Source organism: Maniola hyperantus, chromosome 21, assembly GCF_902806685.2.
Source record: "Maniola hyperantus chromosome 21, iAphHyp1.2, whole genome shotgun sequence".
Classification (NCBI taxonomy): domain Eukaryota; kingdom Metazoa; phylum Arthropoda; class Insecta; order Lepidoptera; family Nymphalidae; genus Maniola; species Maniola hyperantus.
Window position 1 is genome coordinate 1,088,858 of NC_048556.1, and position 23,116 is coordinate 1,111,973.

Sequence of the window (23,116 nt, forward strand, 5' to 3'; positions counted from 1 at the left end):
GTTTGGCACTTTGTTCATTGAAGGTCTTGTTTCATTTTGAGCATCTGAGTTACAGTTGCTTATACTAATAAAATATTTGTTAAACTCTTCAGCCATATCTAGTGAATCTGTCAGGGTTACATTTCCAGTTGTATTTAGTTCCTTTATTTCATTACTCATATTTTTGGCGTGTAAATTTGAATTAATGACATCCCAGGATGCTTTGCATTTGTTTTTGGACTTTTGTATGTACTTAGTATTAGAAATGCTTTGAGATTTGGCCATACATGATTTCAATATTCTTGAATATCTGTATTCTTGAATATCTAAGAAAAACTGTTCATTAGTGAGCGATGGGTTGGTGACCATTTTCTGTTCTTTTGTTCTTTATCTCGCTTTGAGACCTACGTCTTTTCTCAAGTGATGATGTCCTGTTTAAGTTTAAATCTCAAACGTCCGTAATAAATGTCTACTTCAAAAACGTCTTAATTTGTAGCAAATCTGTCATAGATTGACAAAAATAAAAGTTTTCATCGTATTATAAAAATAAAAAATACCTACTCAACCAATTGGAAGTTTAATTTTGCTAGCAAAATTATATATTTTTCAAACATGTCATATTTTGTAAGATAAAAATTTCATGTTCACTAAACCCTCGTGATAAAATATAGTCAAGCAGAACATTTTAAACCTCAAAAATTACTTTCAAATACTTTTAAAAATAAACAGAAAATACTTGACTAAGTATGTTGAGTAGGCAGCCCTAGTAAACACAAAGCGTTTCAGGCGCTACGTTCAATTGAATGAACGAATGAATTGAATGATGTGGTCAAATATTCTTTATATTATTACCAAATATGAGATTTTCCCTTTCTATTTCGTACTCAGATTTGTATTTTGGGATTATTGGTACTTGGATCTACCAATTCGGATTCTACTATCTAAGTAGGTATTTACTTGTTGAATTTCTCCACCAAAAAATCAATGTAGGTATGTTTACATCAGTTGATTTCTTGGTGAATTTGGAGTGAAGATACTTTAAGTCTTCATTAAACGCGTTGGGAATTTGTGTATTTAGTTGGATGGGTAAAAACTTCAGGTCGCGTCACATATCAATCGGTTCTTCCATTAGTATGTCGATGACGCTAGATACTGCTTTGCCCATTACCATTTTGGCTTCGCAACTCTGGCTAAGTATGTTGATTACTCTGGTTCTTCTAAGCATCTCCTCATCTGCTGTTGATGTTCTACAGACCCACTAAACTATCGACATTATACCGGCACTTCTTGTTGTGAGGTTGCCATTACAGCATCTTGGGAGCCCAACATCTATCGGTTGTGTGAGCTACGCCACCCATTTCTTCAGTTTCACAACTCACTGAACTAGGTTTAGTGATTACTCTGGTTCTTCTACGGATCTCCTCATTTATGTTATTTTTTTAATAGAGATAGCGAGCAAACGAGCAGGCAGGTCACCTGATGTTAAGTGATTACCGCCGCCCATGAACATTTGCAGCACCAGAAGAACTGCCGATGCATTGCCGGCCTTTCAGGAATTTGTTGGTCCGCCCCTTGAATAACCCTATGTTGTAATCTATGGGAAAACCGCCGATGGGAGTTGGTTCCACAGTTTGCATGTGCGTGGAAAGAAGAATCTGGCGCAGCGGACGGCCGAAGTGCACCAGACACCCAGGTGGTGAGGGTGAAATTGCTTACGGTAAATCAGTGCCCTTATGCGAAAGTGTGTTTGTTTGTTTGTTGGTTTCTTGGTTTGTCCTTCAATCACGGATTGACTTGATTTTTTGCATGGGTATAGATAAAGACCTGGAGAGTGTCATAGGCTACTTTTTATCCCGGAAAAGCTTTGCTTTTCCCACGGGATTTTTAAAAACCTAATTCCACGCGGACGAAGTCGCGGGTATCAGCTAGTATTATATACCTACATCCATTGCTTACGGTAAATATTCTATACATCCACTAGGATTGTAATTTTTCGTTTATTTACAGAACCAATCGATCACCAATGATACAGTGATTAGCAACATATTCCTGGGGCACCATCTGCCGCGTGCCCACCACGCCGGGCCATTGTGATGGTAATGACACCGCAGTTGTAGTTAATATCACCGCTGCACCACTTCGCCACGCCTCCACATATGGGAGCTTTATTAATAACGTGTCAAAAATGTTTAGTTTCTGTATTGTGTTATAATCGCTTCATTGGCGATATTTTGTGTTGTGTGATTGCGTTTAACCATTTCCAATTTGTGTGTGGACTACACAAATGTCAAACCCCTATTTCACCCCCTTAGAGGTTAAATTTTCAAAAATACTTTTTTAGCGGAGGCCTACGTCATAATAGCTATCTGCATGCCAAATTTCGGACCGATTCGTCCAGTAGTTTAAGCTGTGCGTTGATAGACCAGTCAGTCAGTCAGTCAGTCAGTCAGTCACCTTTTCCTTTTATATATTTAGAAGATTTGTCCAGCACGTACTAGTGGAATGTAGCAGATATAATATAGCAGATGGAGATGGTCCAGATTGTTTTTCGTTTTCAAAAAACAATATCTACCCTATGTATAAAACCTATGGACAGATAGGATTGATTTCGACCGTTAATCCATAATATGAAATCCCATAGACGTACAATATACTTAAATATCTCAAAAACTACAAATTATATCCTAAAACATTTTCGTTTAAACCTACCATAAAAGTCATCTTTAAAAAAATTCACGTGTTCAAATGGATTTTCTCATTTAATCGCTACGATTTATCGACCAAAGAAATATTTTGGTAATTATCTTCAAAAGATTATCGATAAGTAAAATTATAACACTTTCTCTTCGCGGCACTATCTATAGTAGAGGTGCTCGTAGTGGTCATCGTTAACGAGACCATTTAGCCATACACAAAGACAGACAAATTTAAGTTAATTATACTAATCAATCAAAACATAATGTTCAAATTACTATAAAGGCGGGTATAGACTGCATGAACGCGGTAAGCTTGACAAAGTATATAGACATATTTTTTTATTTGAAAGCAATAAAGTTTTTATTTTAAACTAGCTGATGCTCGCGACTTCGTACGCGTGGATTTAGATTTTCAAAAATCCCATGGGAACTCTTTGATTTCCCGGTATAAAAAGTAGCCTATGTCACTCTCCAGGTCTATAACTAAGTATACCCATGCAAAAAATCACGTCGATCCGTCGTTCTGTTGCGACGTGATTGAAGGACAAACCAACAAACCAATAAACCAACAAACAAACACACTTTCACATTTATAATATGGGTACTGATGCTGTTATAGAAATGATTATTTTAGATCTAATCAATCAAAAACAAGTCAAAACTTTGACTTGTTTATTTTTTGGCATGTTGGTTTGTCCTTCAATCACGTCGCTGCGGAACAACGTATCGACTTGATTTTTTGCATGTATATAGTTAAAGATCTGAAGCATGATATTATAAGCTACTTTTAATTCGGGGAAAATCAAAGAGTTCCCACGGAACTAAGTTTTAAGTTTGCGTAATAATAATTATCACCACTATATCTTAGAAATCCAACATCTGACCATCAAAAAGAGTTATTAATTACCTATTTTGAATAAATCATTTAACTTTGACTTTGACTTTGGAATTTTTAAAAACCTAAATCCACGCGGACGAAGTCGCTGGCATCAACTAGTAGATAATAGGTAATAAATTTATCTAAACATAATTAAAATAAATAATTTAAAAAATTATAATAACTTTTATTCAACATAACTAATTACCGTCAAAATAAAATTAGTACACTCACTTGGTCCTAGTTTATACTTTAATCTCTACTCGCCTTTATATCACTAATTACCGAGCGTTTTTAACAAATTAGGGCTGCCACTGATTTATTTCCATTCCAACTTTGATTCATTTACCACTCATCATCAGTAGAATTACATTCGCAACCGATCCATTCACTCTCGCGTTCGATTAATGACCGTCAATTAACGTTCGCTCTCGCCTGTCATCGGTGCAATCGATTGATTGCTCAATACTACCAACCCAATACCAACTTTATTACGTTTGAATAAAGTTCAATTTCTATTGTATTTGTTGAGTATTTTACATAGATTGATGGCTTAGTGTTACCAATGTAAACCCAACTTTATGAACCAAGTAATATGGTTGAATTCAAATTGTGTTGTTAGGGTTTATATCCCAGGGTGTATAATCTGTGGGATAGATTTAGGCGTGAATTTAGACACGTCAGGCAGTATTATGTGAGCGAAGTAGAATGTATGGGAGCGGATGATTGAGATTGGGTTTACTAATGAGCGCCGGTGCCTGGGAAAACAATCGGTAGCTCAACTCAATATGACTGTGAGATCATGACTTTGTCTGTAGTCTGTACCTACGACTCAACGAGTAGGTAGGATGTATATATACGTGTGTGGCTACATTGTAGCTAGGTTTGCTCCCGCCAGTACAAGCTACTATGGATAGGTGCATACCTAGCTTTGTTGCTGACTGTACAAATACGATTAGATAATACCTATCGACGGATCCTACGTTAATAAGTCAATGAATATTTTTAGGTAGATATCTAGGTATTTTGACTTTTTTATGGATTTGATTACTAAAAGTTTCAACCATGTTTAAAAATACAACTAGATTCGAAGATAATCAAACTAACATATACTTACTGGTTTAGTTGTTTACCATTGATATAGAATAGTAGGTATAGATGACAGATCACGAACAAAATAATATCGCTAAAGTGGCCAGGTTTTTAAAAATGAAAACAAAAATATTTATCTTCTTCTGTATATATAAAATTCATAGTCCTGATTGACTGACTGACTGACTGACTTAAATATATCAACGCACAGCCTAAACCACTGGTCGTAGAGACATGAAATTTGGAGGGTGTGTTCTTTGTAAAGAGTAGGTATCAACTAAGAAAGGCTTTTTTCCCAATTCTACCCCTAACTGGGTTAAATGGGGGTTTGAAATTTATGTAGTCCACGCAGATGAAGTCTCGAGCATAAGCTAGTTCTAAAATAAAACTTAACCTAAACCATAAGTCTAAAGACTGATTTTTGCTTTTTTTTTCGGGCCGCTTTTGAAGCACTTATTAGAAATCCTGTAGGTACTCATATACGAGTAGCTGCTGTTTACGATTGGATTCTAATATTAATTTATCTTTGACAGTCTCTCCTGTAAAATTAAAATTTTGCAGATGAGTTTACTATACTATATTTACGTTACTATATATGTAGGAGCCATCGAAGTGTTGAGACTAAATTACGCATATCTACTTAATAGTCCGATCAATCAAACTAAACGCTACGTCAAATTAAAAAAAAATGGTTTTAAAAAACGCATCGCAACGCCAAATTAAATCTCGATTAAGATTTAAAATAATATTCAAAAAAGGCATCATCAAACCGTTACGAGATTATTCATAAAGTGTTATTTTATGAAAACACATTAGAATTGAATTATAGTGTGCGATCCATCAGTATAATTTAATATGCCTCCCCTCACACTATCACAGTGATCTACACGGGTTTAAAGTGTCGTTCATCTTATCTGCTATCATTAGGGGATGCTGTGTAAAATGTTATGGTGACGCGGTACTGGAGCGTCGTTCACGATTCTTTTGTGATGAAAATTTTATTTAAATGTTATCTACAGCGAAAAAGAACTGCGTTATTATCTCTAATTTGATGATTTGAAATTAAGATAGTATTTTTTTAATTTATAGACTACTTCATACGCGTGGATTTAGGTTTTTTGAAAATCCCGTCGAATCTCTAATTTTCCGGAATAAAAAGTAGCCTAAGTCACTCTCCTTTTTTTTTTTTTTTTTTTTTAATAAATAATTTACCAACTTTGTATAATAATTTAATTGAAGCAATGACATAAGAAATTTATATAGATCTTACAAACTAGACAGATAACAAATAATCTAATAATGTACCTACTTAGATAACAATTGTAATTATGTATTTTGGAAATAAATGGCTATTTTTTTTATTTATTTATTTATAAGTCACTCTCCAGGTCTTTGATTATACCCATGCAAAAAATCACGTCAATTCGTTGCTCCGTTGCGATGTGATTGAAGGACAAACCAACAAATATGAAAGGGCTTTACCTGTCCATTCTAAAACAGGTTTATTTTTTATTTTCAAACCTCGGTGGTTTTTTTTGCAATGCGTGCTACCTAATATTAATGTTGATAATAAATTTTAAAAAAAGGTAGGTACTTATCTTCTGAATTTAGATTTATGTTATTCTAGTGCACCAAAACACTTGCTTTAAAATTATTTGTATCAAACCAGAGTCGTTTACAAGTAGGGTTGTCAGCTGCAAATTAAGTGAATTGGGATTTAGCGATATTTGATTAGATTTAAATCCATATACCTATTATCAAAAGGTTTTCAATTTAAACATGTTGTTTTTTTATTTACAATGATAATACATACCTGTGTTGAGTAAAATCTGCTGAATATCTTACCAACTCTTCTTAATGGAATCTACTTTCTGAACCGGGCACTAAATACAAATACAATTTTTTTTCTTGCGAATCTGGGTAAACAGTGGAGATGTTACAAAAACAAAAAGGTACAGTAAAATTCTGCCTATTAGCATGCAATATGTTATGATCTAGCTAAAAACGTGAACCTACATAGTTTTGATAAAATTAGTCACCAATACGTAAGTAAGTGGCACAGCACAAGTTGTCCTATATGAAATAAAGATAAGTACTTCATTTATTTAATTGAGTTTTATATCGTTTTGTTTCATTTCATATTGAAAAGACATTGTATCTAAGTAGTTTTTAAGACATCGCTATTAAAAAAAACAAAATGTTTAACTCAATATTTGCATAATATGATTGACATTTGTGGAAACCCCGACAGTTGCCAACCCTAAATCCAACGATGTACCATATCAGTCACATAACTAGCCCTAAAACTTTACAACGGTCTGATTTATCAGCAGCCTGGCCGTATAACTCCTTCTCAAAATGCAAATCGCGGTGCATCCTCGTTCCTTTTATTGCCGTTGTAAATCCCGCGGGAATTAGTCGTGGGTCATTTCGGGCACGGTAATGAGGATTCCCACGGCAGTGTGCGCGCAGCTTTAGGATGCGTTACGTGTTTTATTAGGTTTCATATTAATAAGGTCGGGAATAATACCGACTTATACCTACTATAAAAGTTGGTAGGAAAACTTTTTATTGGCTCTGCTTTTGAAACTAAGTTTTTTATAGCCTGGGTGCCAAAATAACATTTTGTAGTAAGGTGAGATAAAATATTTTTGAAAAAAGATACAAAATTGGTTAGAGGTATGAAACTTTTGAAAATGAATAAAATTATGTAAAGATTGTCTAAATTGAAAACCGCTTATTTTCAATTTAGTACTTAAGTTAACTTTCAACTCGAAATCAGTAACTAAAGAAGAACTATGTTAGATTTACATAAATTTATAATAACATATTAGATGATATCAGCCACTTCGTCCATGTAGATTTCGGTTTTTATAAATCTCCTGAAGACCCTATGATTTTTCAAAACATATTTAAAAAAATGTTTTTTTACGATTGAATGAATGAAATGATTTTTTTTTAATATTAGGTAATTAATTTTCTCCTATTTTGAAAGGAATTGCGCCAAAGGAAATCGCCATGATAGCCACCCTACTTGTCATAATTCAAATAGTTCTAATCAATATAAATGCCCCATCGCCCCAAATATTGTAATGACAAACAAACTGCCAAGTGAAACAATTAATTGCATTATGCACCGGCGCGCGGTGTCACATGTGTAAACACGCGACTCGCCCTCCCTAGTACCCTCCTCTCCCTCCCCGCGCCGCTCCCTCCCCGCCAGTGCCCTTCGGATTAATTTCATGGAATGCCAAATGAGCTGTGACACACAGTGTCGGTGAGGGTCGTGAGCTGACAGGGCAGGATTCAAACAAGGAGGTAGGATGTAATAGGTAAGTAACTTGTATTAATTTTAGTAAATGGATGCGCCTGCGCAGTACGTCACAGTGGCGCCCCCAATATACAAAATCACTTGCCTTGCGGTCTTGAACGAATTAGGGTGCACGAAAGGTGTATTATCAAATGCCCAAGGATTTACGTGGAACGTTTCCTCAAGGGTCAGACAAGTCAAAGGATTCTCTGCCTAAATTGTGAAGTGTGTGCTAACCAGCTCACGTGCGCCGTGCGTGACCAGAGGGACGGAGCATATGCTAAAGAGGACCACAGGTTAGTGCAATAACTTTACTATCTGTATGGGCCAGAGATTTCTTCTTATTTTTATCAATCATACAGTACGCCAATCAATATTATAACATAAACGATAAAACCACACAGTTAATAATGTAGAGTGACGCTAAGAAATAATTTTTAGAAATTCCATCTCAACTGCACCGTGTGTGAGAGTCAGCTAATGTAAATTTAGAAAAATGAACCTTGATTGAATTTAGAAATTTAGGAAAATGAATCCTAATAGTATGCTACAGTTCTATTTTTTTAAGGAGCCTTGATTGCAAACCACTAGCTACGGCCCTGGCGACACTCATACTGGGGAAACCAATAAACCGAATTTTTAATTCACTCACATCAGCCTCTTTCACGGGGGGATAAAGTCCGTTTTTAATTAATCGCCGTACCGTATCGTTGGTAGGGTAAATGCACCTAATGGCGGATTGGCTTTTGAGCTCAATTTGCGAGTGAGAGGTCGCATTGCGCGTGTTTAGTGTAACAGAGAATTATGAGACCTCCTTTGTTAGACTGAATGAGTATTCACTTTCTATGGACTGTTACTGAAATGCCCCTTCCTATAAAAAGTTTTTTGCTTCTTGAAAAAATAATTCGTGATATTATTCGTAATATTAAAATAGAAGACTGTTATGCTTTTGATGACTTAGTAATTAACTTGTAATAACTAAACATAAATTTCAATTCATTATATTATATATATTGCTTTTTCAAAAAATACAAATACATATCATTGAAATTAAGTAAGTTGATATGTTACATACGTATCTAAACTTGGCTCACATTGGCTCTACAAGCGCTATCTCATTCACTCTCATGCATATATCAGAAATATTTTGATAAAGGTCTCTAACTTTTAGGATATTTTAAAAAAAGCACTAGATCTTGCTTTCATACTAATAATGATTCATCAATTCATCATTATACAGTACCAAATACAGATCTCGACTAATATTATAAAGGCGAAAGTTTGTATGTGTGTGTGTGTTTGTTACTCCTTCACGCAAAAACTACTGAACAGATTTGGCTGAAATTTGAAATGAAGATATATTATACCCTGGATTAACACATAGGCTACTTTTCATCCCGGAAAATTAAAGAGTTCCGTTCTCTTAAGAGAGATTTTGAAAAACGTAAATCCACGCGGACGAAGTCGCGGGCATCAGCTAGTAATTAATTAATTTACTAATGAATAACTGTAACAGGTACCTACACCTATTACGAATGAACAGGTTAGTTCGACCACATGAGTAGTTCGACTATACTTAAATCCTTATCACTTAATTAAATCACTTTATTATTGTTGGATAGATTACATCTGAATATACCTATTTCTTTCAACAACAAATATAAGCTCATATCTCATTTACAAAATCCACTTTTGTATATATATATATACAAACAAACTTATCCTAATATATAATTACTGACTGACTACCAACGCACACGGCACAGCCTAAACTTTCCAGCAATTAGAAACATGAAATTTGGTCAAAAGGTTCCTTTTATGACGTAAAGAGCCCACTACGAAAGGATTGAAAGTTTGTGTGAAGTCCGTCATTTTTAAAAAAAGTTGGTATTTGGGCTTTCGGAAAAAATGAGTTTCGGATATCTTGGCAATTCCACCCCTTCACCAATTTTTAAAATTTTCCACTCGAAAGAAGCCAGGGTTTGTCATCTAGTCTAAGAATATTTCTTTTACAAATAAAATATAAGCTCACATCGCATTAACGAAAGCAAATAATCGAATATGACGCAACAGAATCGCAGCTCGCAGCAGCCGTCCGCACTCGATACATTAATCACGTTACTTTCGCTTCACTTCACTGCGTTGCGTTACACTTAACTCGCTGGATATGCGATTATAGCCGATATATATTATTGTTATGCTACTATCTATTGTTGTATCACGAGCAAATTAAATCTGAGTTGATATTTTTAGAAATTCCTCTGCGGCGCCGGTAATTTTTTACTATACAAAAGACTTGTAAAAGCAGGCCGGAAATCACTACGCATATTATAAATGCAAAAGTATACTTTGTTTGTTCAATTAGGCGCCTTAGAAGGGCAAAGAATCAACGTGATTTTACATGGCTGTAGTTAAAGAACCATGAGAGTGACATCAGCTACCTTTTATTCCGGAAAATCAAAGAACACCCGCGGGATTTTTAAAAGTCTAAATCCACGTGGATAAAATATCATGGGCATCAGCTGTTCACAACAAAAAACGGTAAATTCATGTGCTAGGTGTATTACGAATTTTAAAAATAATTTCCCTTTGTGTGTGATTTTGAGGGAGGTTTGGACCCCAAACGGCCCTCCTGGTTACGGCCATGTAGTAATGTATCTACTTACCTACTATTTAGCTACTTCATTTATTCATCCGTGTCATCTTCGTCAATTTTATAACGTCAACAAAAGTCAACTAACAGACAGAACTATCTCTAATACAATATCCCAGTAGTGTTTAGTGCCCCTAAATGGATCGTTCCACTTAGTATAACACGAGTTACCCCTCCGAATTAAAAGCTAACTGCGATGATACGCTACAGTTTAGACGTGGGGGTGGACCGGGCCGAATGGGGAATGGGCAGTGATGTAAAAGTTCCACTAGATGCGACGCTTCATAGTAACATAATTTTCCAACGAACATAAGCATCTCAACATATCAATCGTAATAACGTCTTGGACTGTAGTAATAAAATAATGTGATTTTTTGTATAGTGGTAATTTGTGGGGCTAGAATTTATTATTAAAGAGAATGATTTAAAAATCATGATTTTTAGTTATTTTTAACATAATTAATTATTAACGTCACGCTGTACGGAAAGCGAATACTGACGTCACAATGTGTAAACGACAAATATTTTTCAATTTTTTAACATAAAAAATATTTTCCAGTAGGAATTACTCCATTTTTATGTTAAGAAATTGTTTTTTTGTCGTTTACGTATTGTGACGTCATTATTCGCTTTCCGTACAGCGTGACGTTAATAATTCTTCATGTAAAAAAACTTGATTTTAAATTATACCCCTTCCAGGTTAGCCCTCTTTCATCGTAGACTGCACCACCACTTAGCAGATGATGGTGCAGTTAAGGGTTAACTTGTATCTGAATATATTAAAAAACGCCGCATCTAGCGGAACAGTTATATCGCTGAGAATGGGGATGTCATCGATGCTTTGACATTATTTACGATGCAGAACTCCTTAAACGAATATGCAAACATAAAAAATGATTGTTTTCATCGAATAGTATAGGAATAAGAAAAATAACATTCGTTGTTAGTAAGTTTAATGTTATGTTGGAAACGTTTGATATCATTTTGTCGCTTCACTAGATATCTTTATGTTTTATGGTGTCTTTTCATTTAAGAGCATCTGTTTGTTGCCCAAACAAATTAGAGCATGAAAATGTAGAGCCACCTTAAGAGCAGTTTATGTTACAGTGATGTTATCTTCTAAAATTAACTCATAATAACTTAAAATCTGTACATATAAAAATATTTCCTGACTAACTGATAATCAACGTGCTGGAAATTTCAATTTTTTTGAAAATACCACCCCCGTAGGGATTAAAATACAGGATAAAGTTTGCGTGAATCTCCGTAACTTTTCAAGTTATAACCATGAAGCCGATTTATTAGATAGAAGTTTTTTTTTAAATTACAATAAAACTTAAAGCTAGCCTTGTAGAATATAGAAAAGATAGAGGTTAGATATTCTTAACGGAGCCCAAGTTAATGTACTTGGGCTCGGTTAAAAATTAAGAAATACGTACCTGTTAGGTTACAGAATTTTTGGAAATTTTATCCCTCACCTCTTTTAACACAGTAGTATTCAGAAACAACGGAAAAACGGAATTAAAACAGTTTGGAAAACAACAGTGGCATTCCTATAAGCATCCCGCGCAGCGTGGGAGCGTGTGACCACAGCACACGTGCCGTGTGCACCTACACTAAGGGAGATACACAGCGGTGCACCCACACGTGGAGAGATGCACGGCGGTGCACCTACACACATACAGTTCTAAAAAATCTTAGGTAAATTATTGTTCTGGAACTAACTACGTATGAAAACAAATTATTACTTAAAATGATTACTGAGGAGTTAATGACAATTATTATGAATGTCAAAGGAAACGAATTATTTGATTGATTCAATCTTCTTGAACTTAAATCAGGCAGTTCTATAGGCAAAACCGAATATTTTAATATAGAAAGTAGAAACATAGCTGCATACAAAACGCACACAATAACTGCACATGTCGATATTGTAGCTTCTAATCCCAGTAATAGAGCGAAGCGTTTGATTGCGCCGCGACTAAGTGATTGACTTTTCAATCTCCCTAATCCGATTACGAACGGACTACAATACAGCTAATTGTACCACTAAATACCCCAAACGATATCCAACCTTGTAGTATTTAGTTTAAGGTATAAAGTTGCGTGAATGTTTTTGACATATGGCGTAAAAGTTGTTCGTTCGAGCACGCTAGGGTGAAGGCCGTAAATAGGCGGCGTTACCCTATTAGAGTGGACATTAGTTAATCTTTAAAGTTTATTGTGCTTAATGGTATTTGTGTTTTGCGATTGTTTAAACTGATAGTTTAAATAATTGGGGATAAGAGACGCAATTCGTGTTCTCGTATTTAATTTCAAAGCCAATTAAAAATTTGAGCTGAGTAGGTACCTACAAAGTACTCAGGTACTATAACAAAATGATCGCAGAGCACATGAACTAATTTTTAAGACGACTACCTAAACAAGGAGTGTAAAGTTTTCAGTTTATTCTACCATCCATACTAATATTATAAATGCGAAAGTGTGTCTGTCTCTCTGTCTGTCTGTCTGCTAGCCTTTCACGGCCCAACCGTTCATGCCTGAGAGGTCTCCATAATGTTTTCAAAGGTGTGTAGAGTCTACAATCCGAATTTGGCCAGTGGTAGACTGTGGTCAAAACCCTTATCACTCTGAGAGGAGATCCGTGCTCTGTAGTGAGCCGGTGATGGGTTGATCTTGATGATGATGATGACACTACAGAAGCCTACCTTGACTTGTGACTCGGTCATGCCCAGCGCATACGCCAGCTTGGCTCGCTCGGGGCCCGCCAGGTACTTGGTCTGCTCGAAGGTCTTCTCCAGCGCGAAGATCTGCTGCCCGCTGAACGTGGGCCGCGTGTGCTTCTTCTTGCCATCCTTGTCCATGCCCCCCTGCCCAGCGCACGCGCTGAACGCGCCATTGCTCACTGGAACAACGGATGAAGTCAAAGTCAAGGTCAAATCATTTGAAGGACTTATTACAAATCCTTTTTTATAGACTAGCGCTTGGCTGCAATCAGACCTGGTGGCAAGTGATGATGCAGCCTAAGATGGAGCGCGTTTGCCTAGAATATGCCTATATTAACTCTCGACTTGAAGATACCCATATTTATAATTGGAGGGGAAAACTGAAGCTGAAGAAATGAGGAGGCAAATCTCTTCGTACGTATCCGTGGAATTTCGGCTACGTACGGGTGCAGACCTTGGCGATGCCTTGCGGTACGATAGTAGAAAGGTGAAGGAGGAACCAGGTCGAATAGTTCTTCGGCACACTCTCCGAAATATACCTATCTTCTAAAATACCGATACCTAGACAGGCAACTTTGCGCCCATGTTCCAAACTTTAGAATTGACCAGCGCTTCGTCACCAATGAGATATTCATCGTTGATGTTCAATTGAGAGACTTTCTACTGTTAAACAATCTACCAATCAGAAAAGCAAGATCCAGAATACTTCAAAAATCTTTTTAGCAATTCTATCCACACATGACCAGATGTACCAATAAATTAAATTAAATTAAATTTATTGGATATTATTATAATATGTTAAATTACATATAAGGAACACAAAAAAATACTTATAATACAAATACAGATAAAAAAAACAAGTAATAATTAAGTAGACCTAGGTCTAGTAGACGTATGAATGGGCAACCCCTGCACTAGTAAACACTGTATTACAGTGGGTTGCCTTCTCCATTTCTAAAAACTTGAATAAATGTTATTACAATTTGGTGCGCTAAGGTCGGACATGTTATACCGGTGTCAATTACAAGACAGTGGTGTGCATGTTTTTTTTTTTTTTTTTTTTTTTTTTTTTTTTTTTTTTTTTTTTTTTTTTTTTTTTTTTTTTTAAATTTATTATCAAATAAAAATACATACAAATAAAAGCTTAAACTAAAAACACCGAAAAAACCACAGAGGTTTGTCCTCGGTGCCTATCTGCAACGAAGATACCTATTAACTAATTACTTAAAAGAAATAATCTACAGTAGGTATATAACGCGAAGAATCACGTAAGTATGTAACATATTATAATCGTGAGTAGGTTTATTAAATTTAAGGTTTATTAGGTGAATAGGATTAGCACTAATATAAATAATTATATAATCTACATAGACACAAAAGACTCAGCCATCTAACTTTGCTAAAAAATATTCTTTTAATTTATACTTTATGTTTTTAATATCTATTTTTTTAATCAGCTTATGTATGCGAGTGTGTGTGTGCGTGTGTTAAGGTGTGTATGTGTGTGTGTTTGTGTGGGTGCGTGTGTGTGTATGTGTGTATGTGTATTATTTTTAAATAGATGGGTAAAGCCAATCGCGAGGCAAATAAAAGAGTATTACTATAGGCAGTGCAATAATTACACGCAATATATCACAGGAGCAAGCGGATGGGTTATTGATCAAATCGTAATTATACTGCGTGCGTGCTAATTACCCTGCACGGTATCTATACCTACTGCTGTTTAACAACTAATGTAATTTGCTGCTTCATTAAACTTCACATCAGGTAGATACCTTTTTAGGGTTCCGTACCTCAAAAGGAAAAACGGAACCCTTATAGGATCACTTTGTTGTTTGTCTGTCTGTCTGTCAAGAAACCTACAGGGTACTTCCCGTTGACCTAGAATCATGAAATTTGGCAGGTAGGTAGATCTTATAGCGGACATTTGGTGAAAAATCTGAAAACCGTGAATTTATGGTTAGATCACACAAAAAAAATGTGGTCATGAACTAATAATTAGTATTTTCAACTTTCGAAGTGAGTGACTATATCAAGTGGGGTATCATATGAAAGGTCTTCACCTGTACATTCTAAAACAGATTTTTATTTATTTTTATGCATCATAGTTTTTGAATTATCAAAATCAAAAAAAAAAAAATCAAAATCAAATATTTTATTCAAAGTAAGTACATACGGAGTACACTTTTTGAATGTCATTACAAAAGTAAAATCACAAAAATAAAATAAAATAGTATAAATCAGTTTACAATAATAAAATAAAAATAGAATAAATCAGTTTACAAATTTAAGGTACCTACTTAAGTAATTATTGTAAAATGTAGTAATTAAATTATCAAATAGTAAGTCATTATTTCAGTTACAATTCAACGTCAAAATTAACAAAAAATAACAATAAATAATAAAACACTTAATGTTAATATGTAACATTACTTCAATGTATTAGAGCCTAAAGGAGTTGTCCAAGCATCCTTATCCGATATATAATCGTCTAACTTGTAGTAGCCTTTCTTACACAGGCTTTTTTTGATGAAACGTTTAAACCTCCCTTCTGGTAAACTTTGAACTTCTGACGGAATTTTATTATAATAGCGGACAGCACTGCCCAAAAATGACTCGCTAACCTTCGTTAGTCTGAACCTCTGGGTTTCCAATTTATTTTTATTCCGTGTGTTAAAATTATGTCTTTCATAATTGGTTTTAATATGTTCTCTATTCTTGCGAACATACATTATATTTTCATATATATATTGACTCGTTACTGTCATAATATTACTTTCTTTAAATACTTCTCTCAGCGATTCACGTGGACCTAAGTTGTATATGGCACGAACTGCACGTTTTTGTAACAAAAATATAGTTTTAATATCGGCAGCTCGGCCCCATAGCAAAATACCGGATGTCATCAGACTATGGAAGTAACTAAAATAAACAATTTTAGCAGTAGACACATCCGTCAGCTGTCTAATTTTTCGTATAGCATAAGCGGCCGAGCTCAATTTTTTAGAAAGCTTACGGATATGACTTCCCCATTGAAGCTTACTGTCGATACCTATCCCAAGAAATACTATTTCTTTCACTAATGCTAATTTGTCATTGTCTAAGAGAATTTCAGTGTCTACCTGCCGTACATTAGGAAGGGTGAATTTAATACATTTAGTTTTTTTGGAGTTTAACAGCAGATTGTTTGCTGTAAACCAGTTCAAAACCCGGGATAGAGCAATGTTTACTTCTTCAACGTTACTAAGCTGTCTTTTAATTTTAAAAATAAGCGACGTATCATCAGCAAACATCACTATATCTGAGATCTTCTGAACCATATGAGGCAAATCATTTACGTATACTAAGAATAAAAACGGACCTAAAATGGAACCCTGTGGTACTCCCATTTTAACCAAAGATCCCTCTGATTTAATCCCACCTATGTCTACCTTCTGCAATCTATTGAAAAGATATGACTGTATTAGGTCTCGTGCTTGATTTTTGATCCCGTAAAACTGGAGTTTACGCAGTAGAATCTGATGATCAACACAATCAAATGCTTTGGAAAGATCACAAAAGACGCCAATTGCATCTTGTGATCTATCGTGCAAAATGTCGAAAAAATACGACTGTAGTACGGAACCCTCATTGCGCGAGCCTGACTCGCACTTGGCCGGTTTTTTTAATGAAAACCCATACTTCCATACTAATAGGTATAAATGCAAAAGTGTGTCTGTCTGCTAGCCTTTCACGGTCCATCCGTATAACCGATTTTGTCAAAACTTATATCCCCAAAAATCTTCCATATACCTTTCACCAAATCTCTAGGAATAGGAAAAATCTAGGAAATCAAGCCCCAATTATGCGTATATGTGCAAAATTTAACGAAATATCAAAAAAGATACCTGGCATCGATATATTTCATAACTCAGCTACTGCATTCAAAAAAAAAGCTCGTTAGCAAGTATCATTTTACGGTGGATTTATCTCCTAAGTAACTTAGTTATTTGTTTAGTTAAGTAGTTAGTTAAGTTCTTTTTATTTGTCAAGATATTTTGCAAATGCTGTGTACACATTTTATAGATACATTTATCAGCCTGTGTTTGTTTATAAGTGTCGTAGTTTGTGTTAAATTAATGTATTGTGTGTGTTCCTAATAAATAAAATAAAAAAAAATAAAAAAATTTGGTAAAGAGATAGCTTGCATACCGGGGAAGGACATAGGCTACTTTTTATCCCGGAAAATCAAGGGGTTCCCACGGGATTTTAAAAACCTAATTCCAGGCGGACGAAGTCGCGGGTATCATCTAGTATTACAATAAAACTTAAAGCTAGCCTTATCTAATTACTACACAAAGCATGCCCGCGTGGAATGGTGCCAAGAATGCTGGCTGCATTTCCGCGCAAATTTCATGTCATTAGCACGATTAGTCCTTACTTTAAAGGTGAACCGTACTTTTGACATAACAGTTGACCCATAGAGTAAAATGCCGCGTGAGGAGTCATTTTGTACGGACTATATTTACCTGCCAAATTTCATGATTCTAGGTCAACGGAAAGGGAAGTAGGTAACAGGGTTTTCTTAACAAACACTTCAGACAGACAGGCAGACGACGAAGTGATCCTATAAGGGTTCCTTTTTACTTTTGAGGTACGGAACCCTAAAAACCAATTTGGTTTAGGTCTCTACTAAGTATTGAATTGAAACCAATGTAGGTAGAGTTGAATGTGACCTCCCTCAGTGGTGTGGACGTTTTTATCATTATTTTCATTTTCCGTCCCTCCTCCCTCCCGGGGGAGCCCTCCCTAACGGTCGCTTCATCAAAACATTTATACGAATGAAAACCGGCCAAGTGCGAGTCAGACTCGCGCACCGAGGATTCCGTACTACAGTCGTATTTTGTTGACATTTTGCACGATAATTCGAAAACTGTGATGCATAAAAATAAGTGAAAATCTGTTTTAAAATGTACAGGTAAAGCCCTTTGGCCTTTGATATGATTCACCACTTGATATAGTTGTCTTACTTTTAAAATTGAAAACACTAATTATTATTAGTTCATGACCACAATTTAATTTTTTTTGGGATGTAACCACAAATTCACGATTTTCAGATTAGACCTGTCTGTCAAATGTAGTCTGCTATAAGACCTGCCTGCCAAAATTCATGATTTTAGCTTAACGGGAAGTACCCTGTAGGTTTCTTGACAGACTGACAACGAAGTGATCCTATCGTAGGGTTCCGTTTTTCCTTTTGAGGTACGGAACCCTAAAAAATATCACAATTGAATGTTATGCGCGTTTTGTTTCGCCCTCTGGAGGTTTTTATTGTCTTTTTATGTCATGGCGACATGATATGAGTACGACGAGACATAGGAAAGAATCAAATGTTAAAATGTTAAAAATATAGCAGGAATAGGTAGTCTATTTCCAATTTCGAGAAAGAGGTCAGCTGCCGAATCCAACTCGATTGGGCAACGTTCGGGAAGCTTCGAGATGTCTTCTCGTCCGTCTCAGTGCTTGAAGATCAAAGTCTTCGAACAGTGCGTGTTGCTCATAAGAAAGCTCAGAGTGAGTGACTCTGAGCGGGCGATGGAGAGAGCTATGCTTGGAGTTTCTCTACGTGACCAAATCAGAAATTAGAAGAACCAGTGCTGAAGTGGCAATGGGCAGGACACACACAGTTCGAAAAACCGATAGATGTTGGCGTCCGTCTGTCTGAAGACGTCATAAGACCTTGCAACGGAAAGTGTGAAAATAAATAGCTACTTACCTAATCAATGGCGTGCAAAGGGTTTCAAGCCAGGGTAGGCATCAGTTAGGTAGACACTTAGGTAGGTACCTATGTATTTACTGGCAGATCAACGAAAAATAAGCTTTGAAAAATATCAACTATAGAGTAAGCAGTAACTTTATGCCTATATGATCTGCACGCCACTATATCTAACCTATCAGTATACAAAAATAAATCAAGCCCCAATACATTATCCGTGTTTACGTCCTCTCCTTGGTTCAACCCTTTCAAACGGAGTAATAAATAAAATAAAAATAAATAAATATTAATTCGCTACATAGTACTGGATGCATTAATATTAATGTAACTCTGACGTAGAGGTAGCCTGATTATGCGGAGTTGGTACTGTGCGGCTCGCAGGCATTGTTTATGGACCGCCTTATGAGTTATGGGATGATTTATGGGATGCTTTATGGGTTGCCTGAATTGCTTTGAACTAGTTTAAGGTCATGAGATGTGATACCTATGTTAAATGATCTCATGTTTATCTGATTGATTTATTTTGCTATTGGAAAACTCAGTATTAGGTAAGGATGTCTTTTTAGGGTTCCGTACCTCAAAAGGAAAAACAGAACCCTTATAGGATTACTTTGTTGTTTGTCTGTCTGTCTGTCTGTCAAGAAACCTACAGGGTACTTCCCGTTGACCTAGAATCATGAAATTTGGCAGGTAGGTAGATCTTATAGCTGACATTTGGGGAAAAATCTGAAAAACCGTGAATTTATGGTTAGATCACACAAAAAAAATAATTGTAATTGTTTCTACTTTCGAAGTGAGTGACTATATCAAGTGGGGTATCATATGAAAGGTCTTCACCTGTACATTCTAAAACAGATTTTCATTTATTTTTATGCATTATAGTTTTTGAATTATCCTGCAAAATGTCAAAAAAATACGACTGTAGTACGTAACCCTCATTGCGCGAGTCTGACTCGCACTTGGCCGGTTTTTTTTAATGAAAATGTATAAATATATAAAAGGAAAAGGTGACTGACGGACCTTTCAACGCACAGCTTAAATTACTGGACGGATCGGGCTGAAATTTGGTATGCAGATACTTAGCTATTATGACGGAGGCATCCGCTAAGAAAGGATTTTTAAAAATTCAACCCCTAGGAAGTGAATTAGGGGTTTGAAATTTGCACACCCGCACTTCACCCGAGCTCACCCGCACCCAGTTAGCGCGGGGGCTGTGCAGGAGTGCGGGGCGTTCCTTCCCCGACTGCCATCTCGACCTGTCGCGTACTATAGCATAGTAGTAAAAATTCCAAAACGCAACTTTATACATAAGTACTTTAAACCAATCTATATCCAAAATGTACAACCTGAACAGCTAGCTAGGTATATAGAAGTCCAGAAACGGGAATACACCCATTTCCCTGTTTCATTTGCTCTATATACCGACCGCCATCGATTTACCCGAAGCTCTGTTCAATTCACAACCAAATATAAACTCTGTCCTGCAAGACTTATGGTTGTAATTAATTTGACAGCCACCAGCCGTAGGGTTCTCGTGGGCAATTAATTTTGTACTGTATCGTGCAGTGATAAGGTTTGGAATCATGTGAGTTGATTGTGTAGTGACTTTTGGTGTGAGTTGGTTTCGTTCAGTAAATATCGCATGATGGTGGAGGCCGTTTGTACTGGTTGTTTGTTTTAAAAAGATAAAAAGGTAAGCTTTTGTGTGAAAAAAAGATGAAGCAGACTTTAAAGTGGTAAAGGTAGGTTCTGGAGACTTGAGTTCCCACGTTTAAGCGACGAATTAAAATTATCATCATCATCATCGCCGGCTCACTAGTGAGCAAAGGTTTCTTCTAATAATGAGAAGGGTCTGGCGGAAGTGTGGATTGGCAGACTTTACACCTTTGAGAAATAATGACCCTTAAAAGGAGATTTTCCAAAATAACTTAGGTATAGGTATCTACACAGGTTTTTTATTTATCTAATAACCTAAATACTTACCGATTTCCTTGTTTCTAACTTCAAGAACATAAGACTTTCATATAACTTTTTAATCTTCTATTATTTATTTATTTTATTTTTATTTTTCATGTACCAAAATTGTAGTTACAAAGTAATAATAAATTAAGTTACATTGGAATTTTTTTTTTCACCCCCTTAGGGGTGAATTTTCTCAAAACCTTTTTTAACTGGCGTTTTTATACGCCCCAGAAGGAACCTACCTTTCAAATTTCAAGTTTGTACTGAGAGGAGACCCGTGCTCTGTAGTGAGCCAGCGACGGGTTGATCATGATGATGATGAAATAATTTTAAATTTATACATATTGGTATCAAAAATTGCGAACTGGTAGGAATCGAACCCGCGTCTCCTGTGATCGCGCCCGACGGTTTCACTTCACCACTAAGAGCCAATTCACAATTTTTGATATGTATTTAAAATTATTTAGAAATTTCCTTGAAGTGTAGGTAAAACATTATAAAAAATTATATTGCTGGTTCCTGAGATTTTGTGATTATGTATTTGTGAGTGAATTCGTGATGTGAATGTGAATGATTATGTGATTGTGAGTGAGTAGGTGAGTGCTACTTATATCGCTATGTCTGTCGTCTGCCAGATGAAAGCAAATTAATTGCCTACTGCGTTAGTATCATAATCCTAAATCCAAGCACACGGATAACTTATTCGTCATAAATTACGAAATGAGTTTACATTTATTATTTTTTCAATAACTTTCCAAAAAATTGAAGAAAAAAGAGGAAACAAGAAAAAAGAGACAAAAACAATATTTTTTGACCCCGACGTGATTTGAACACGCAACCTTCTGATCTGGAGTCAGACGCGCTACCGTTGCGCCACGGAGTCGATGAGAGACATCGCCAAATTAATACACGCTTTACGTTACGTGACGTATTACCAAAACGAATCATACAGTACGCTGCAGAAAGTAATGTACATCGGCCTATAGAATGACATTTCGGCTTTGTAAAGCGTTATCTCTGTCACTCATACCTGTACGACTTTTTGTCTGTCTCAACGATAGAGACAACGCTCTACACATCTGCTATCTCCTTCTAGGTCGATGCTACTTTCTGCGGCGTACTGTAAATAATCTTGCTTTCAAAAGTTCGAGAGTCTACTGTATTGTTAAGTTCGCGACAGGTTGACATGGCAATCGGGATGGAGACGTTCTAGGGTGCTTGTCCACTTAAAGCGAAGCGGATTGGAGATCAAATACAAAAAAATCGAAATTAAAAAAATATTTAATCATTTATATAGGTAATCATAATATAATAGGACAACTAGTGTCTTTTATATTATGCTACGTCTGTAACCTTCTGTGACTCTACCACTGGTTTTAAATGCAGATTTTTTTTAATTTATAGACTTTTTTTAATTCTTTTTTAATTTATAGATTTATAGACGCTTGGCTGCAATCAGACCAGGCGGGTGATTCGCTAACTCAGTTTTTACACTGAATGATAGCCACCGAAAAAACATTTTCATATCACCCAGTGAAGCAGCAATGTAGAACCGACCAACCTCGGTGGCTATCATTTAGTGTTAGACACTGAGTCGGCAAGTGATGATGCCGCCTAATATGGAGCGTGCTTGTCTAGAAAATGCAGATTACTGACAAGAGCTGGAAAGCAACTCTTTTCAAATCAAAAATATGTGTTCAAAATTCAAATCAAAAACAGACCAATTACATTACTAAAAGACCCATACCTACTACGGATTCTATGGGCATAAGGTAGGTACTTACTCAAAATGTGAATTTATTGACGAGTTTTTTTAATCCAAATAAACCATAGAAATAAACACTGTACTTTCTCTTACACTCAAATCTTTAAAATGTCAACAGTATCAAAACAAATAGGTAACATTGCCACACACTTAGTGCGACGATTCAACCCTTCATGTAGATCAAGGAGGCAAATCTTGACGAGCTCCCAACGCACCGAAGTGGCCAATAACAATTATAACCGGGACATTATACCCCGGCCGATTATACCGGGGCATTATACCCCGGCCGATTATCCTGAAT

General features: G+C 35.9%; 1 protein-coding gene and 1 non-coding gene across 2 annotated transcripts in view; both read right to left on the reverse strand.

Moving 5' to 3' along the window:
- LOC117992582 (homeobox protein Nkx-6.2-like) overlaps nt 1-23,116 on the reverse strand; it is a 74,467-nt gene that overhangs the window by 34,479 nt on the left and 16,872 nt on the right. The window contains exon 2 of the mRNA XM_069505925.1: nt 13,316-13,512. Coding sequence (XP_069362026.1) covers nt 13,316-13,512 — 197 coding nt within the window. The remainder of the gene's footprint in view (nt 1-13,315; nt 13,513-23,116) is intronic.
- On the reverse strand, nt 21,862-21,933 carry TRNAW-CCA (transfer RNA tryptophan (anticodon CCA)). The gene has a single exon. It is a non-coding gene; the product is annotated as a tRNA-Trp (tRNA).